The following is a 20,823-nucleotide window of genomic DNA, read 5'->3' on the forward strand; positions in this document are numbered from 1 at the left end:
TGAAAACAAGCCCCGCGTCCGTGCGTCCCTGAGGAAAAGCTGTAAACAGGACAGTGATTTTACTGGCAGCCTCACAGCATTGAATGCCAACTCACTGCCTCTCTTTCTACCCGTAAACTCCTGACAGCGAGTGGAAGCTACCAGACACGTGTTTGTTATGAATGGCAGAATTTCGCTCACCTTATCTCCTCCCGCCGCGGAGCCAAACGCAAAGCCTGCTCTGGATCTTCAGTCCCCTGCGGCAGACTCAGCGATGCTGGCTGCTGTTTATTTACGCGGTGTCCCGTTCAGCTCCAAGTCTCCTGCACTTGTCTTCTCTGCCTCAGTCACTGGTCCTGTCCTCTCTCCTCGGCTCACTGAAACACCCACACATTACACACATCTGCGCAGCAGCACTCCGGGTCGTGCGCACGCCCATTGCGCGAACTGCAGCGCCGCTGCCGACGAGTGGTGGCCTAGGGGCTCTGAGCCATTCTAGCAAATTGTTATCCAAACACGCGACCTAATAGTACTTTGGTCCAAACAGACTCAAAACCGCAGATGGACAACAGCTGGACGCCTTTTAGGCTGGAAACAGCCATAAGTTGACCTTTAATGCTCAGAAATGTCCCTTTCTCTTATTTAACAGCAGGGAGAAGCTTTTAAATGTAGTTTATTGTTGTTAGATTTAATCACCATCATCAAAATGCCACAGTAATATTCAGGTACTTAAAAAAGTTTCGCGTTTTAGACAGTGCACTTTATTTCAGCTGACCTGGACCTCGCTTGTTTAGAGCCATTTGCGTGTAGACTACACTACCATTTTGCCCTGAGAGCAGGATAGCTCACTAATAATCTGTGGGATCAAAAAAAAAAAAAAACACTCTGTTGGATGAAATCATGTGACTCAATCTGCAACCAGCCAGCCATGCTCTCCTCTCTCACTACATGTTCCACACATGTATTATCTCAGGCTTAGCAGTGGTAGCCATCTGCAGCCATGGTCCCAAGCAGCAAGAGCAAGTGATGCAGTTATTACTAGGATAAGCCTGTTTTGGCAAGAAGACAGTTTTACTGGTTTGAGTTGTCATCCAGAAGCTGTTTGACAGGGATTAGCTGAAATGAGGTTGTGGCACAGATCTGAAGCTGGATGAAAATGCGTTTACAATTAATAATCATTTGAAAATATGTTTAAGTGCAGTCTAAAGAACTGCAATACATTAGTGAAGTAACATTCATGATGCTTTTCCAGTACACCTTCCTTTCTTCAGTGTTGCATCTTTCTTCCTGTGAAATAAGTTTCTGCTTTGCCAAACACTAAATATTGAAAACTGATTCAAAATTGAAAGAAAGTGGGATTGACATGCAGCCAAGGTCATGTACTGGACATAATCCCCCACTGTGGAAAGCATCAGTTTCCCTCATCATCAACTGGAGGGACCAGGGGATTTTTTACCCACATCTGCCTGTAGCGGCACACGGGGAAATATTGTAATTGTCCTTGCCTCTCATTTCAGACCGCCTCCAGATACGTCTGTATACTTCTTGAATCTCATTAAAATATTCTCTTAATTTCCCTCATGCATATTATCTGTAAAATACTCTGAGGGATTTTCACAAGTTCAAGGATACAGCACCGTGGAGACAAAGTACAGCACTTTGCAAAATGCAAAGTGAATCTTCTCGCAGCTTTGTTTTGAAATTCAAAAGCCCACCAAGGAAGATGCTGTCTCTGCCTCAACTGCAAATTACTGCAGTGGATCTTCTGCTCACTGAAATGCAAAACTTTGCACATGGCCTGGTTTCTTCATTGATTCACTGTTATTTCTTTTTATTCTTTAGAACAAACTGGATAGCAGATGCAGCACAGGCAAGCCAACCATGAAATGACCTGGCTGATGATTAACTAACACAGACTCAACACAGGTCAGCAAGCTCATAGTCAGAACATACATCAACACACAGGAGTCTAAAACAACATCACACTGACCTTTATAAATAAGCCAGAGCTTCAGAAATCTCATTTTTACAGGTTGTATATCTGTTCTGTGAAAGTCAGTTAGTCTTATTAGTTATTAATATGTGTCATCAACTGTGTTGCTCTCACTTTATTTTCAAATGGTGTAAAAATATTTTTTAAATTAAACACTTTATATCTTATCTCAGAATCAGCTGTCAGCTTCGAAACTAATGATGTGCTAATGAGTTGGGCTTATTTGCTGCAGTTAAATGTGAGGTGGAACTGATTGGCAGACACCCTGAGAATAAACGGTTGTTACATAAAAACAAAGATGTGAGAGCATGTTAGCTGTCAAATCCTCCTCAAGATACATTCCCAACATGGACTGGAGGCGTGTATTTATATTCAGAGTCTGGTGGTTTGGCCAAAGGTGCAAAAGAAATGAAATTACAGATGTGATTACTGCTGAGGGACAAGTTCATGAGTCAGATCTATTTACATCAGGGAAGGAAGCATTTCCTACCTGAGTCTGCTCTGCTGTTGAGTGGGAGCAGACTTCACTGGCTGCCTAACTGTGTTAACACGGGTGGGGGGAGCATGACACGAATCCATTTAATACAGCACAGAGACAGCAGTGTTTCAGGGATATATGTGTAGGATATACAGAGGCCATTTGAATTCTTGGAAATATTTTTTATAGTTCATGTTCAGTACCTTCCTTTGATTTTTCCAGTTTTACATAATTAACTAGAGAAATCAATTTACAATTGCTTTTAGTTTTTTTTCCTATAACTGTATGTCTTTTTAAATAATCTCCAAAGCCTTTTGCTTTGTTTCATCTTCCACCACTGAGGAGTATGCTGAATTAAGTTTGGTGTTCATATTTTCTTTTACAAGTACAACTTTGGGCATTGTTACCATAACTGTGTTTATACAGGGGCTCTTCATTTAACCCTGAAATGTGTTTTTAATAACCAAATCTCAGCATTTAATCCTCATGCAGTTTGAATTTGCTCTAAAACGCACCACCAAACTACCGAAGGGAGAAAACACATCCCGCCAAATGTCAGGGCCAACATTAATCAGTTTCAGTGCCTCAATAAAAAGAAATAAAGAGGGTGGATAATTTGCTTAATGAAATTTACAGTATTAACTCAAAACCATAAGAGGGAGTAAGAAAACCTGCATTATAATTTAAAGTTATCCAAAAGCTAAAAAAAAAAGAAGAAAAAAGCAAACAAAAAAAAAACAAAACTCAGACTTGTAGCAGGCAGGTCATGTTTTTTTTACATCATATTGAGTGTGAGACTGTAGATACTTCTTTACAGAAAAGGTTGCATAAGGCTGGGGTTGTCAGAAACCTAATAAGGGGGCCTGGGAACTCTATGTAAGTCCTCATCATTATATGCAATTCAATTCTCTCTACACACTTGGATTAATGTGGAACAGCCTAGCTCCTATGTACTGCAGAACAGTTCGAAACACTAAATTATTATCCAAAATTTCAGTATAAATGATTCTGAAAAGAGGGATTCTGCAATATAAACATTTCACTTTTAGCACTTTAAACATATTTTGATCAAATACTTTTGAATTAATACATTACTTTAATTTGTAAGGGGGTATTTCTACCTTTAGTAGTAAAACATCTGAGTACTCCTAGCAGCAAAGGCTTTGAAGACCTACGATTGACACCGACACCGTGGCCAGTAATGCTGTGTTCAAAAGGTGCCACTAACTGGAACTAACTGGGCTGGTGCAAAGGGGAACAAACAAATTCATGATACTCTTTTATTCTATATTTAGTCAGTGTCCACTTCTTTTATTCACTCTGTAATACTGTTTATTTTCAGATCAAACAACATATCTGAACTGTTTACAGCATCCTCAGACTGCTTTTGATGTTGTTTGTTGTGTCCTCTGCCATTGCTGTGTTTTCATGTGTGTAAACAGCTGGTGGAGAGCTGTGTCAGTGCATGGTGTTTATGCTGGAGGGAAATGTGATCCATCACTGGCCAGGGCTGTTACCCAGGTACCTGAGCACAGCCTTGCACAGTCATATCACTGTCCTCTCTTTTATGACAGGTTGCTTAGGGAAAGGCCCTTAAATTACCTCCCCGTGAAAAATACATCCCTACCTTTATGGACTTGGGAAAAAAAAATAACATCAACACAACATACAGTAGATTCGAGACAGATAAGATCCACTGCCAGTTCTATTTCTGCCTGCAGTTATAATTTTATAAATCAGAATTTGTCACTATTCAAGCTAAGCACTGAATTCAGAGAAGGATGCATATCACTCCAAATCTCTGTTGGAATAATTAAGCAGTTGTCAGTACAAATTACCAACATAATATCCAAATGTCCCCTCTTCCTGAAATGATCCACTGCTGCGTTCCTCAGATTACAATCAGCTAACCTTCATATAATTAGGAGGCGAGATGCAGCAGGGCTCAGTGATGGGTTTTAATTATATGCTCTCAATCTTTTCACAGGGCCAACAGGAAAATAGTGGAATTGTATGAATCTGCCTAATATGTGTCAGTTTACCTGAGCGACACATTGTTATATTACCTATACAGTACTTTGCCAAGTTAGGCATGGAAATGAACATCTTTTAGAGCAGAAGACAACACAGGATCATTTTCAGCCATGACATCAATAAGCAGCAATCTATTTTCAGTCAGTGCTTCAGCTAAAGGGTGCGCTTTTTCAACAAACATCATAGTACAGTAGTGTGGGGACTGAAACCCAGAGGAAGAGGCATCAAAGTGATAGAGAATACACTGAAAACAGAGCAGAAAACGTGCATAGTCTGTGGGGAATCTATGAAACCAAACAATCAAGCACACAATGATAAAGATGTCTGAAACAACTGAACTAAAAGACTTTAAGGTTAAAATAATACATAAAAGTTACTTCCTTAAAACAGTGAGACTGTTGGAGTAAATCTCTGCAACTTTGCTTTGTTTTAACTAGGTATCAGCTCATCTTTGTGAATACAATCTGAAACAAAACAGACATTTACATACAACATATTTAATACTACGATGCTTAAAATGGGCCCTCATGTACCGATGTTACTCTCACCTATAAACTGTTCAATAACAGTTGACCAGTAGCTGCAGTGTTAAATGTGCAAATTAGTCATTAGAAATGAGTAATGTCAGATTGACGCTAATCAGACAAATTTAAGAAAAAGTGATTTCTTTACATTCCTGTTTTACAGTGCTACATTTTGGCTTAAATGCTACATTTAACATTTCCAATCCACACAATTTTTTGTGAAAGTACCAACACAGGTTTGTATGGATATACTGGTCAGTATAACATGTCTTTAGAAGAGCAAATGCTTAAAAAGTGCTCACTTGATAAAAACATTTTCAAACCATTAATAGAACTATTATGTGATACTACAGAACTGTATTTGGCTTTTTGAAGGAATAGTTGGAGATTTTACGAAACAGTACAATCACGGTTCTCACCTTTGTGCAAGAAAGCAAATAAGCACATTTCCTAAAATATGAAACTATTCCTCTAAAGAGGAAGTGTGTCAGCTGTGATAGTAAAATGCATTTTTTCTATCACAGCTGATGGTATGTCCTTTAGTTCAGTTCCCAATTCACATCACAATGGCAAACAGATACTGCCAAAACTGTAACACATTAACACTAAAATCCCAATCAAAGTGTGACTGAGGAGGAAAGTAGTGTTTGGCATGTTAAATGATAAATTAGCTAATTGTGCATTTACACAATGTTCTTCAAAGGTACAGGTCAAGAAGTCAACATCTATGATAATCATGGTAATGTGATATTGCAGGCAGTTTAGAATAAGGACAGAGCTTCCACGTGAGGTAAAAGTGGCTTGTGTTACATCTAACAATTTGAGGAGGAAAAAGACAGGGTGTTGTACATGTCAGCCTTAAGCCTAACCCACTCTGCCATCCTCTGGACAGAGCTTTTCTCTTGGGAGAGGATGCAAGCGACCTTCTTGAGCTTCTCCTCGTTCCTCTCCAAATAACGGACACCCTCAGCCTGCAGCAAGTTGAGCTTCTCTTGCCGGTTCTCGTCCATGGAAATATCTTCGCTCATGCAGGGGTTAAAGCGAAAATAAGTGTTGGGAGGGAGGAAGGCGTCGAGCATTGCATGAACCTCTGGAGGAAGGAAGAGAGGTGAGAGTGAGGCCCCACAAAAACAAAGATAACATTTTATATTTAGACCAAATTATAAACACATAATTAGGTCTTCAATCATTCCAATATGTACAAATATTAACACAGTGTTAAGAGTGAAAAGGGCAAGCAAAGTCAAAACATGTCTGTCAAGGCTGTGACAGCATTACATTTGTTACCAATTAAGCACTGAGAGCTGAGAATGTGAGGAAACAAAGTGAACACATCTGGCTTGCCTTTAAATCTAAATTAGATCAGTGCTATCTGTGCACAACAACTAACCCTACTAATATAACTAAGACAAAGTAGGACACTTGTGTACACAGACAGTGTGAAAAACACTTGTAAATCTGCTGTTTCTTAAAACAAAACCTATTGGTGAGCCGGGGAGATTTTAATCCTAAATACAGGAGGAACAAGTGCAGCGAAGCATCTAGGTCACACTCTGCACCACAGGAACAGCAACAGGGAGCACACTGAGCCAAATTTAGCCACAGCAGAGGTGCCCATGTCCAAAGGTGATAAGGAGATGGAAAAGGTTGGCACTACAAAGGGCACACAATGGGACATATCCAGTGCAGAGTCAGTCTGCTGTGCAGTACTGATGCAATCAAAACCTACATTTTATTTTTTACAGAAACAGGATTGCTTTTGAACCTCACCCACATTCTGATTGTATTAATTAATTCTTCAGATGTATACAAATCAATATAAATGCAACTAGTTTAATAAACACTAGAAAGAATATCAATGGGTCATATGAAGTCAGAGCTATTTCATATTCCCTCTTGCCACCTTCAAACTATTTGACCTTTCAACCAGTGTTGTTCTCAGCTAATGCTGTTATGTCTCAGACACTAGAAAGTAGCTTTTCAAAAGCTGTACAGTATAGATGTATTATCATATTGTGGACAATAAAGAATCAATCAAGATGCAAATGGATTGACTTGTACATTCTGAAAAATGTGCACCCGTAAGATTTTGCTGTGACTGTCACTTACCCTCAGTGTCTGTGGCACTGCTGATGACATTGGTGAGTTTGGTTTTGAGACTTGTGTAAGTGGTGCTATTTTTGCCAGGGGTTTCAAAGCGTCCCGTACCCAGTGAGACCACACACTCCAAGGGCGTGTTAGGCCACAGGCACTTAGCCTCATGGACAGCCAGTGCTGTGGGGTTGTTAATCAGCAGACCTCCATCCTGTGAACAAAGCAGAAGAAGTGTCAATTTAATGACTCTACTTGCAGGCTGTGAGTTTTAAGCCAAGACCACAGTCTGTGAAACCAATTAAGTGGCATTTGAAACCTAATAACGGTTCATGGACTTTAACAATGAATGAAATTTTTGAAGAACATCTGATGAAACAAAAAGAAAATCAATGTGCAGCTTCAGATCTGCTTGTAAGTCTACAAAGCACAAAGATAAATTGTTTTGTTTTTTTTTCCTCTCTATTCTCTCAGTTTCAGTCGGTATGGCTTTGATATCAAACAGTCACCCAGGAGTGTTTCTGCTTTGGATCCATAGTCTACCCAAGGCAATGGGGGAGTAACAGGAGAGGCTGTGGGGACTGTTGAATAGGCATGAGGCTAAGGGGCCGCAGGGCTGTGAGTTGGCAGCAGGATCAAACACACCGGGGCCAGTCCTCATTAAAGAGGCCAGGCTGAGGGGTGGGAGCTGCAGGGCCCCAAGTGTCTAGGGACACTTAGGAGGGAAGAGCGGTTGTTTATGTTGTATGTGTGATCCAGGGTCCATGCATGCATGCTTAGAGTCAGCGCATATAATAATGCAGATATGTGTTTCTGACAGCATATGTCACAGATTCACACACATTAGAGGCTTGAGAAGGGGAGAGAACACAGCGTGATGGAGAATATGAGGTCTGCTAATCATCTGAGAAGCTGAAAACTGTAACATCCATTAACTAGGCAATGAAAAAGGCAACAGAAACTGGCTATTGTAATTATACTGGAGATACTGCATCAACCTCCAATAATAATAATAACAAAACAAAAACAACATTAATAATAATAGTAGTTTCTTTTTATGGCACAGAGTTTATAATGGCCTTTATAGAAAAAAAAAGTAAAAGTGAGGATGAACAAAAAAACATACACCATAGGACAAGATAATTCAATATAAAACCAAATTTAAATGTGTTTTAAGAAAAATTTTAAAGACAGAAAACAGGTGCCTCATGAATGACCATTTTTAATAGAATCGCTCAATATGAAAACTGTGTGACACTGAAATTACAGAAAAGTCAGAAAAGCATGTCATAACAGAAAAAATTCAACATTAGAAAATAGCCAAACAAAATCTAAGTGTTGACTGTTACAATTGGCCTAGACACATGGGTGCTCTGAGCTAAATTCTACAGTCAGCAGTGCTGACTGTAGAATATGAATAATTGAAACCTTTATATTGAAGTTGGTTATCATGAGAATCCCCTTTTAGAGCCAGAGCCACACTGAGCACCCATCTCCTTAGCTGAGTTGCAAGTCATACAAAGAGAGTCACACTCTGCCACAAAGTATGGAAGATTTGCTGAGGTAGCTGTTTGTCCAGGGCACGTCATTCTGCCCCATCAGGGCGTCTGGCAGACCAAGAAATGAATCACAGAAAAGGGAGAAAATGCTGGGATTGGAGTTGTTCCTAATGGAGACTTAGAGGGACTTGTACTGCAGTGAGACAAACCCAGCTGGAAACAAAACAACTAAGCAGTTTTCTTATCACTCTCACTACTGTGAGAGTCTCCATTTTCTGAACTCAGCAGCAATTATGGTAACACTCTGGGTCCAGTTATGGGTTCTTTGTGCTGACAGCTGGGGGCAAGTTTCTCAGGCACACTGGCCGCCCTTGCACACACAGCTAAGGCATGTAACATTAGAAGCCAACTGCACAATGCTCCTGTCAGTTGTGAGCTGAATGCTATAACTTGTCTCTATTTCAGAGCACCTGCTTGAGCAATTCAGAGCTAGTGAACATAGTTGAGGCCCTTAAGGAAAGACTGGGTTTTGGCAGTGAAGAAAGCTTGTACTGCCACAAGGAGGCTAGTAGGTTTTCATTGTGTGTGGTTGTCGGAAATTTTCAAAGAATCAATTATTTAGAGGATAAATTGCATCCGCCATCATCTTCCATAGCTGTCATACCTCTGACAAATAGGGTGAGGACAGTTTGGCAGATGCTGAAGAAACAGTGGTAAAGCCCAGGCTCTTCAAAACTACTTTTCAGTGAAATATAGATTCTTGGCCTATTGCCATATTCTTAGGGTTTCTCGAAGCGAGGGCATACTGAGTGAGGAGTTAAGTTAGAAACAAATATCTATTAGGACAAACTGCAAATAAGCCTTGCTTACAAAATGGCCAAACTCAAGCTGTCTGTCAAACATGCAGCATGACACCAGGCAAAGGTCACTTCCATTTGTGGGGATTTAGAGCTATAATGCTGCCCATATTTACAATGCCTTAATTTCACTGTGAATAAAGTGCACTGCTTTTCCCCAGAGGGTATACCTCTGTCAGTCATGTCTGATTTAAGTTTAACCACAGACAGTGAGAAAAACTGAATTTTGAAATGCAAAGTGTGAATTCCGGCTTCCTGAAAGGCTTATTAACTTTCTTTGAGAGCATATGTTGATTCCGGTAGAGCTTGTTTGTTCATACTCCAGAGGATCAGAGCTTGTGTGGCCTCTCCTTTCCTCCTCAGGGTCTAATGGCTGATTCACAAATCAGCTCACTGTTGTTCTATTTGTGAATTTGTGAAGTTTTCAACTAATTAGGGCTCCTAAACCTATTGAAATGTGTTTTGCCGTTTTTAAAGCATAATCCAAAATAAGACTAAGATGATATGAGCCATGATAAATAAACAAGTTTAAAACATGCACAATTTATAGGCCCCTTGTATTTCTGTTTGAAATGTCTCCAAAGTCATTAACCTCTGGGAGCTTATCTTTATTGTGCTAGTTTAAGCTGTCTTAGAGAGGGAGAGATGATTTGAATAGGAAAGAGGTGCTATCGTAAGGATCAGTAAAAGTCATTTCACGCCCGACTGTATGTCAGCTCCCATTAGCTGCGACAGCAAACTTTATCCTCTTCATTCAGTGTGTGTGCCTCTGTATTTTTCTAACTCTCTAACCCATGGGTAAACCTCAGTGCTGACTTGTGCAAAGCATCATTATGAGATAACACAAAAGGAAAGGTGGGAGCTTTTTGACATACATCAGGTGTAGAATTCACATCATAGACCCCAATGAGTAACTATAATCATTACGTTTTCTTTGACAGAGCTGGATTAAGGGACACTAAGGTCTGTCATGATTTATTATGCAGTTCTGCCAATGAGGCTCACTTGTCTCAAATGATTAATTACAGACACATTATATAAGGCATGGTCATTTAAGTATGCCTGTCACAATAACCCAACTGTTTTCCAGAGATGCCCATTCAATTGATTAAGTAGATAATTAGACTGCTATAAAAATAACCTCTCTTGTGTCCTCAATACTTTGCATAAACCTTCAAAATCAATTCATGCTGTTTGCACATAAAAGCAAGCTTTTGCAGTTGCTGACAATATAATCTGAAAAATAAATCTGCTCATTAAAAAAAAAAAAAAAAGCTTAAATAGCATCCCAATACACACAAATCCCTCCACTGTCATCAGCATAGATGAAAATGACAGAGGTGTTAGTGTGTGTCACCCTTAAGTGGCAGTCAGGTCAAGTCAGAGGTCTTCATGCTATATTATGCAATTACGTCGACCAGTTCTTCTCTGTGTGCCTTTTTGCTTTATAGGCCCCAAAGGTCACATTGAGGTTCAAGTCATCTACCCAAGTTGTCAATAGAGAAGGGACCCATATGTGTGGGTGCCAAATTTGCCCCAGGCAGGCAAAGCAATTGAGATCTACTGTGCACAGTTACCTTTTCCCACAGATGTATACCCAGCATTGAAACAATGAATCACCCCTGCCAACTGCTGTAATACAGATTAAACTGTGACAATTTATACATTGATATTGATGGGTGTGGAACCTGCTCATTCATATTTACTTGGTCTACATTCACATGAGGCTTTATGTATATATTTGACAACGTCATAATAGAAAGCATAATTGTGCTGTCCATCATAATAAATCATCTACTGGAATATTTAAAGCTAATTTCCCTGCAGTTTCCCTGCTGCTCAGGAGAGGTAAGTGAGCACACACTTGCATACAAATACATTGCACTGCACAGTTAAAAGCTGTGATTTATTCCAAGGAATCTTCTCTGGTGCTACTGCAGTAAGCAGTCTGCTAATTGTGGTGCACTATGAGAAGAACAGAGTAAGATTCAGGAAAGCTTTCACACAGCAGTTAAAAGAATCAGTGGACTGGCCTAATCCCCAAACAAGTATGCCAGAGCAATCAAGTGTTTGTGCATGTGTGATATGGATGTGTAGAACAGCACAAAAGAAATCAATTGTGGAAACAGAAGTAATGTGACAATGAGAGAATCCATGTGTGTTTATACTCAAGGGATAAAGATCCTGAGTCTGTTTAGGAAGAGGAAGCTGTCTGCAGCAGTACACATAAGTCTGCACTCCATCCTCCGACAGCCTCCAGGCCGAGCTCTCGGGGATTAACACAGGAGGAGAGCTGGGATGAGAAAGTGGCTAAAAGTTCAGCTTTATCCTCTCTGTCGACTCCCTGAATCCACCAATTTTCTCCTCTCTGCTGTGGTGATGAGCGTGTAATTTATGACCTATTTCTTCACCTCCAGTGGCCTTTACCAGGAAATAAAACATAACAGAAAAAGATAATCCAAAAGGCTATGACTTCTTGAAAGGCACTTCATTAAATAAGACCCTATGTCGCATTCTGTTCTTCTCTTAAACAGAATCAAACATTTTGAGCTTTTTAGCCAAAGCTGCCTCACTTAATGACTTCTTAGCCTCATTTATGGTTCATTCCGTCTGTCATTCATTCCTGACTAAAAAAAATGGGAGTGCTAATACAGATATACTCCATTTCTGGCAGTGTGCAGTCTTTCTGCTGAGCATGCTGCACACATGGACGGTGGTGTCCCATTGATCCCATGCCTCTCATCAAATGTTGGCAGAAGTGGGCACAAATCATGCACCCATTCCTACCCGTCACCTCAGGAGATGCCATGGCAACTAGGCGGAAAAAATTAGGTCCTCCTTGCCATTCCACACATGCCCTTGCATCCATTGTGAAACATCTGAAATCTTCAACTTCTGTGTTCTTTAGAGTAGAGATAGCTTCGAAAGCTTTAATGTGGAACATGCGCCTCCTCCCTCCCCTTCATCTCCTCTATTTTTTCGCTTTCCCCTTGTTCCCTTACTAAAGCATCATCTCCATGGCTATGTTATCAAGTGTGAGGCTTTGATAATACAATGACTGCTCTGCTTCAAAGGTCTTGCTCCAAGTTACAATTTCCACAATGTAACATTCTGCCTCGACAGTTCTGGCTACAATATTTTTCTGTTCCAGCTTGCAGAATCAGAGAAAAAAATAAATAAATAAATAAATACATGTTAAAAAAAAAAAATCAATGAACAATCACAACTTTACTGAAACCCTGCTTGACAATTCCAGTATTCAATCACTCTCTTGCTCTAACAGTATAAAGGGGTGATTGTTTGGGGCTTCAATTAAGTGGAAACTCTGTGGGTGTTTGTGGAAAACAGCAAGATGACTCTCTCTCTAGGGAATCCTGACATCACACAGACAGCATGTTACGTTTCTGACCGTTTCTGACTTATCCTATTTTAAATGTTTTAGCAAATTAGCATTATTTTTTTTCCACTGAAAACTACAAGTTAATCTTCTTATTTTAATAGCAGCATTCCCCTTTTCATAAACTTGATTGCTAATAAAGAAAAATTGGCTTTGATTACATTTTATGAGTTAAAAACAACACAATTTATGCCCTGATATTAGTGTTTTGATGTTCAAAAGTCTGTATCACAAAATAAATTTATATGCTAGCAGAATATTATGACTGGTCAAGGTTAAAACACTATGGATTCGTAAGCCTGAGAGGAACGTAGGTAGAGGAAAAAAAAAAAAGTATGTGTTACAAAGTCAGGACTAAAGCTCTGTTTTTTAAATTTTATTTAGTTTATCCACTTAAAAAGTTCTTTTCACAAAAACTAATTGAAAACAAAACATTCATTACTAGTTTAATGTCAAATGTGTTAAATATATTAAACAACAGAGTGTCTCATCTTCTCACAGTATGATGTTTCTTGCTGCCGGTTAACATCGTTTGGAAAAGCAGTTTCATAATTACTCTGTCTTTTCCTACTAACAGGGCAGACGTAGCAGTTACAGTTGTGTGTGATGAGGGAAGTTCTGAATTGGGCTAATTTATGCATCTCAGCGTAGGGTGAGACCTTCTAGACGTCAGACCGGGAAAACACCTCCCACCAAAGGTGGGATTTAATCAACCAGTCTCTTTCATTTTTTTCCTCCCGCACTTAACACACCTTCCAATTAACAGTGTGGAAGCGTGCCGACATGGGATATTTTCTTTGATTCAAACATATGCTCATTCACATGCGTGTGCAACATGCTGCTTCTTATGTTCAGTTTGTATGCCACCATCTGTGTTTTGAGTGGTATTTAAGGAGATATTGACATTTTCACACGACAGGTCAAACGCAACATCAACTAAATACTCAAGCAGAAGTGGAACATATTGACTGGTGATTGCATCTATGTTATCCTGTGTGCTTTATCTTCTAAAATATGCACTGCTGTTTTGGTGTAAATAATATGCACATTCATTCTTTTCTAAGATTGCACTATGCCTCTTCCTCATGTGGTTTCTTATATCCTCTCTCTGACTTAAGCACTTACACAAAAAGTAAAGGCAAACAGGGAGCAGCCATATGTATTGATCGGTAAAATGGCCAAGTGGACTGGTGGTTTGTTATGTTGCTCATGGCTAATGCACACCTGTGTGGTAAAGACTAATTTAAGTGCTTCTCACTGTGACTCTACCCCTCATTCTGTAGCTGACTGCTGACAGAGATCCTTTTCCTGTTTGCTTAGCAGAAGATTTTTGTCATTAGGCTTCTTAAAACCTTTCAAACTCTTGACTATCAACACTAACTGTACAGCATTTACATCCAGCAAAACTACAATAAAACCCATATTACTGTGGCAGAAGGCTGCAGTTAAATTTTCGTGTGTATTTTATGAATATAAGGAGTGCGTGAACGAGAGAAGGCTTGACAGAACGTATTTCATAAATATAAATTCTCTGATCTCAGCAATTCACCAGGACCAGTGACATGCCTGCCCACTATGATTGAGGCTTGGACTGACCTGGTGAAGATCATTCCCCAAGGTGAACTCCTGGAAATACCCAGGGGCAGCTGACGTGGCTCGGATGGCCTGCCAGAGCTGGTGCTGGCAGCCCCCCAGGTAGTGTGAGCGCACCCCAGGCAGCAGATTATAGTTCCTGAACACGTAGGCCTTAAGAGGAGTGCCCCGGTTCACGATGGTGCTCACGGCAGCCACCTACAGTTAAAGAAAATGACATGCGACTTGCCTTTTTTTTCCTTAGTATGAGGCATCATTTTACAACCAACTGAGGCCTGAAACACAGGTAATGCAAGTTTACACCAAGATGAGCTGGGAAAGCTGGACTTAAGCTATAAACTCACCTGAGGTAACAACCAACATACTGTGCCTGCCATGTATAAAATGTGTACCCAACTGAAAAGCTGAGTCTTATCTAATTAATCTCAATCTAATCAAACTGGACATTATATGCAGAACATCTGACCACCAGCTTTAGAGTATATTCTCCTTCTACGTGTTTTGCAGAAAACTGCAAGATTGAGATAAAGAAATTATATCCCTGTAAAAAAGGTAAGGTCAGTGCCAAGACAGGACTATAGAGAAGAATGAGTGAGACAATCTTAAACAGGTCACCTTGGGGCATTCAGAATTTCTTGAGGTTTCCACCAGAAGGTGAGAGCCCATTTTCTCTCTGTAGAGGGGAAGATAGAAGGATGTTAGTTTCTGGCTTAGTGAATTCTAGACAGTATTATGACTTTTGTAAGCCTCACAAAATTCTTCTGCGTATTTGTTAAAATCTTACCATATCACTGTACACTGTCATTTTTGTTTCATCAGTTTATGTAACTCATGACCTTTTTCAGAGCACACAGTGATGATTCTACACCCCAATCTCTTTAGTAGGGTCTTCCACCATACTGAGTATCATTGATGTCAGAACTGCACTACAGATTATCTACTAAATCTCTTTTCAATGCATTTCCACACTTTCAAACTAACTTGAGCATGTTCTCCCAGGCTTCGCTGTCATAGAAAGCATGGCTCCAGCCCATTTTCACAGTGCCAACAATGACATTCTGCTTGAAAACATCTGAGCCCAACTTCCGGTAAAGGTCGTCACATTCATTTAGTGGCATTTGGAATACCCCTAACATGAATCCCACGACAGCGCCTGAGGGAGAAAACACACACACGTGCATGCGCACACACACACACACACAGACAAACATTTAAAGAGGAAATGTGACTGAGAAGAACCATCAAGTCATCTTCCAAAAGCATATGTCTGTAAGTAGGAAATAAAAGAGCTTCAATGTATAGGATTACTATGCATATCTATGACTATTACACAACAGGCAAATATTTCTCAACTACTTTTTCCTCATGACTAAGTCCAAAGACACTTAGCTGTGAGGGCAAATATGGGATGGACCTGAATAATGTGGGTGCACAAAATGACCAGATGTGACCCAGATGGATTTTAAATGTGGGAACATCATGTGATCTAGCAGGGTGATTACATTATGATTTGACAACATTCATTAAATCTAAAAATGACCTATCTCTAACTGGTGGAGATTAACACAGAGATCTGATAGAAAGGAGAAACAAATAGAAACTTCTGGTAGTGATTAAAGTTCAACGTACTTAGCAAATAAAACAGTTTTTTTAATCTGTTGTCAGATGAAAAGAGCTAGCTGTCAAATGGAAAAAAACAGTTGAGCAATGGTCCATAGCACCCCCTTGTGGAAATTTAGTATACAGAGAGAAAAAAAAGCACAAATCAAGCTACTGACAGTTCCTGAAACAAAACATAATAAAATCAATATTATAGTATATTATACTGTAAGTTACCCAAGATTTTTAACATTTGGAAACAGATTTACTCTGGTCTAAACTGATGATTAATGGAACTGAGGTCAAAACAAGAGCAGAGCAACAAATGGGTCAGTGTGTTATCAGTGCTGCAAGTCTACTGTGATAATCCAGGAAGATACACATACAAAAGTAGGGCAGGAGGACGACGTACCTGTGCTGACACCACAAATATAATCAAAAAGTTTGTAAATGGGTTTGCCGGTCAGAGCTTCAAGCTTGTGCAAAGTCTGAAGTGCAAGAAGTCCCCTGAGTATAGAAAGTCAGACATGCACATAATAAAATAATAAGAAGACAACCATAGCACATATACTACCATTAAAGAGTGACAGCCTAGTTAATAACAAATAATTATTATATTTCAGTGAATGTTTCACAGAATACATTGGGTTAATAAAAACAGTAAACTGCTATTCAAAATACTTCAATATTGCCTTGGCTGCAGTCCTATTTAGTCCTATTTAGTTCCACTTTGAAAAGACTGTCAGTGCCTCATACCTTACAGTAAAGCAAGAAAAAAGAGCTGAAGTTCTACCTTAAACCTCCTCCATCTATGGAAAGGATTCGTATGCCCCGGCCTTTAACAGGTTTATGATAGCCCACCAGAGCAAGGGCTTCTCTAACCGCTGCCCTCAGGCCTGGGTCACTCGCCTGCTTCAGACGCAGCAAACAAGGGATAACCTTCTCCTGCAAAACACATAAGCATAGCATATCCGTCAGAGGTCTGTCAATCCACCATGATGTGGACAGACAAGATCTCATCAGACATATTTAAATAAACAATACAGGAATGTTGGGACAGGTAGAAAATTGTATGAGCAGTCTTTAGGATATAATACGGCAGGGTGAGATTAGTTAGTCATATAGGTGTAGCTGTAGCTCAGGAGGTAGAGCAGGTCAGCCCTGAACTGAAAGGTTGGTGGTTTGGTTCCCAGCTTCAGCCTAGTCCAAGTATTGAACCCTAAGTAGCCCCCAGTGGCCCAGAACAGGGACTGCATGTGCAAATGGGTGAATGGGAAATAGTGTAATGTGCTTTAAGTGTATTTATGTATGTGGAAAAGTGCTATATCAGTACAAGACCACTTGTCCAATGCTGACATTGCTCCATTTCAAAGCATGTAAAATGACACTTAAAGTTACTAACAACAGACTAAATAATATGACCGAAAGAAGACCAAAATTTGGGTCATGCAGTCCTACACAAGGATTTATGCTGTTATCATTGGCAAAGCGTATTATTCTACTGATATGTTCATAGAGGATTAAATCCTCCAGACCATTAGAAGTGGCCTTGGTTGAAAATAGATCAGTAGTGAATGAACTCCTGATGTCATCACTGATAAGACACAAATGCTGCAGTATGCAGTTTGCATGTTTTTGCCTAGCTAGGACATTAAACAGACAGCAGAATAACCACTGCTGACAAACTGACATTTTGCCTGACATGAAAATTATTTAACATAGAGCTGTTTCTCAGTTCTCTCCAGAAATACCACGATAATATATGCATAAAAAAAACATGCTACTGTAAACAATGTCTTGACACTGTGAGCTAGTGCCAAACACAACAGTCAATGCTTTTGACATGCTAAATACCATCAGACACTCTGCTGACAAAATCTCAGGATGTACTGTGGGAATAAAAATTCAGGCCTGTTCAGATTTCTTACCTTGACTGCAACACCACGAGTCTCAGGAAACTCCAGTAAATGGTAGCTGAGGTCCTCCACCCTGTTGATGTAGACCCTTACATCTGATGCCCTGTGGAGAGCCTGGACCAGACCCCGAGTTCGATTGTCCACACTCACTCTAGCAATGATCTAGTTGACAAAAATATCAGCATTTCAACATGCTTTCAACAGGCCTTTACTTTAAAGATCTATTAACTTAACTTGAGGGCATTCATTTGTGATTTAGCCCTACAAACTCACATATAAATTCCAGAATCAAATAATTAAATTTACACTTACTGTAAACTGAATTTCATCTGTTTGTATCTCTAGAACACAAAAGCCTGTTTTGACTTACAAAGTACACACCTTACGTGGTCCTCAACTCCGCAAGTGGGCTATTTTTGAAAGTATATTCTGAGAACTTAGTCAATATGCCAGTACACTACACTATCATTAGACGTATAGGGTAAGAAGAACTCTGGTCAGTGCATGGACAGCAGACACACTGCTATGACATGCCAAATAGACAGTCTGATGTGGGAATCATGTTTCCCTCAAACATATATACATACAGACAGCACAGCACAAATAAACAGCAATTAGTGTACGAACAACAAAAACAAATGTTCACTTTAAATATTTTACACTTATTATAAGATTAAATTTACAAAAGAAACACTGATTTTCCTAGACCTACCTTTTCCCTTTGGAGTAGAAGTTTCTTGGCTTTCTCCTCTGCAGCCTTTTCCTCCTTACTAATTGTCGCCTCAACCTGTTTTACTGATGCATCCTCTGGATTCTTCTCTGCCACAACAGCGCTTTTGGACTCTCCTGCCCTGAACTTAGGAACAAGGGGAGCAATATAGTTTCCCACAAAGGCTTGCACAGTTGGTGCTGAATAAGAAAGATAGTGTCCTAAACCCTTCTTAGAGGTGGGTGGATTGCAAGGTGGGTTAATTGGAGCAGCAGTGTCTGCTTTCCCAGACACTGGCATGAGGACACTGGTTTGTGGACCCTGAGAGGAAGCAGAGGAGTTGTCAACATTGTCCACTTTCTGGTCTGGCGTCTTTGTACTATTGTCAAAGTATGAGTTGATGTGCTGAGCCAGGTAGTTGTATGTTTCATCCAGGCTGACAGAAAAGGTGCTGGGGTGAAAAAGTTCTGTGGATGTGACACTCTTAATCTCTGTATCACTGGGTGAAGGTTTAGGCTCATCTTGCTTCTTGGCACAACTACCTTTGACAGCAGGAACAACATGTCCCAGCCTTTTCTCCTTAAGTTCACGCACACACTGAATTGTAGCAGTGACAGTCGCTTGGGTAGAGCTGTGAGGATAAGTGGAGGTAGTGGCACTTGCATTAACAGTAGCAGCAGAAGTAGGAATAGAAGGACTAGCAGAAGAAGAGTTATTCACGGGGTTGGGTGTAGTCGATGCAGAAGGAGGCCTAGCATTAGTGGGAGCATGAGTAGTTACAATTCCACTCTCTGCAGCTTTAAGCTTTACCTCAGTGTCAGAACTTTCCCCACTCTTTAAAGACTTAGATTTGAGTCTGGCGATTTTGGAGAGAAGTTCTGTATGTGTCCCACTCACTGCTTTAGAAACTGTGTCCAGTGTGTTCCTGACCCGCGACATGTGTTGGCTCAGACCAGCAGACCAACGTGAGGCCGATGTGTTCAAATAAATGGCGGTGGTGTGGAGTCCAAGCCTATGTCTGACCTGACTGGCTTTAATGAGCCATCCTTTACGACCCTTGATCCTCGGGTGGTGGATTCGCCTCCAGTTTTGATAGCAAACAGGTTGTTGTACATGAACCCTACAGTGAGAGGTACCAGACAAGGGAAGTGAAGCTGCTGACTTGCAAGCATGTGTCTGGCACAACATAAACGCTGTGCTCAGCTTTAGCCAGGGTTTTTGGAGCCCATCTATGACTCATTGTTTCAGGTGTCACGTTTATGCCATTCAGAGTAATATTAGCTGTCTGTGCTCTCTCTTTAAAGAAACCTAGTGATGAGCGACAAAAAACGTTGACATGAAAGACAGAAAAAAAAAAAGACGAAAATGACATGTGAAATAAAAGGACTAACAGTGCTCCTAAAACCTAACTTCACCTCTGGGCGTTAGTAATTTCAAACCTCTTTGGTAAAATATCCAAACTGAGAAAACAAACAACACACCTAACTGTTACTGTAGCAAAGCTAGCTAACCCGCTAACATAACACAGGCCGCACATAACATGACACACCTTACCGGCCTTTTTAAGGAATACTTTCACAAAAACCGGAGCACGTTTTATCCCCTCAGTTAGTCGCAATACTCCGTTAACGCGTACACAAAAGTTTACCGTATCGAAGAAATACGCTCAGTCCAACTAGCACTTTCTAAAATGACGTCAGTCTGGAGATCAACAGTGGTCACGTGATCACCCAAGCGTGCTACCATTGGCTGCATTTAGAGTTTCAGTAACGGTTGGCCAACAATAATGGTGCATTACCGCCACCAACCGGTGGGGATGGAGAATACAGCTATCGCTTGGTTATTTCTCACAAGTGTTTTATTAAGACCACATCAGCTGATAAAAGTGTCTGGTAATACTACTCGCGCGCGCTATCATCATAATTTTACATTTTTTTATTCAGTTATTGTATCTAGTCCTGTCCATTCCTTGTATTATTTCTTTGGACACACTTCTGGATTAATGCATTGTATTTAGAGTCACTCATCTTTTGTTGAAGGAACATGACGCTTGTACTGCGTGCTTTTGTATGAGATGCTAATGGTAATACAACAAAATGTTCACCAACTTCAAATGATGGCACACAGATTGTTATTTTGAACTTCATTAACCAA

General features: G+C 40.2%; 2 protein-coding genes across 9 annotated transcripts in view; both read right to left on the reverse strand.

Annotated features, from left to right (window-relative positions):
* The window catches only part of LOC113132567 (neuronal cell adhesion molecule-like), a 62,700-nt gene extending 61,572 nt beyond the window's left edge, over nt 1–1,128 (reverse strand). For 2 of the 8 annotated variants that reach the window (XM_026310772.1, XM_026310770.1), the window contains exon 1: nt 181–1,128. The gene's annotated coding sequence lies outside the window, so the exon portion shown is untranslated. The remainder of the gene's footprint in view (nt 1–180) is intronic. The other 6 variants (XM_033325239.1, XM_026310773.2, XM_026310774.2 and 3 more) reach the window with 4 other exon arrangements.
* A 2,538-nt stretch (nt 1,129–3,666) lies between these two features.
* On the reverse strand, nt 3,667–20,377 carry LOC113132817 (calcium-independent phospholipase A2-gamma-like). The gene is made up of 11 exons (XM_026311171.1): nt 20,224–20,377; nt 18,673–19,789; nt 17,973–18,122; nt 16,838–16,989; nt 16,457–16,551; nt 15,427–15,598; nt 15,061–15,118; nt 14,449–14,643; nt 7,118–7,313; nt 5,703–6,098; nt 3,667–5,661 (listed from the first exon to the last, which is right to left on the reverse strand). The coding sequence occupies exons 2-10, from the start codon at nt 19,606–19,608 to the stop codon at nt 5,821–5,823; spliced, it is 2,232 nt and encodes a 743-aa protein (XP_026166956.1). The 5' UTR covers nt 19,609–19,789; nt 20,224–20,377; the 3' UTR covers nt 3,667–5,661; nt 5,703–5,820.
* Nucleotides 20,378–20,823: the final 446 nt, after the last annotated feature.

This window comes from Mastacembelus armatus, chromosome 6 (genome assembly GCF_900324485.2).
Source record: "Mastacembelus armatus chromosome 6, fMasArm1.2, whole genome shotgun sequence".
NCBI classification, from domain to species: Eukaryota; Metazoa; Chordata; class Actinopteri; order Synbranchiformes; family Mastacembelidae; genus Mastacembelus; species Mastacembelus armatus.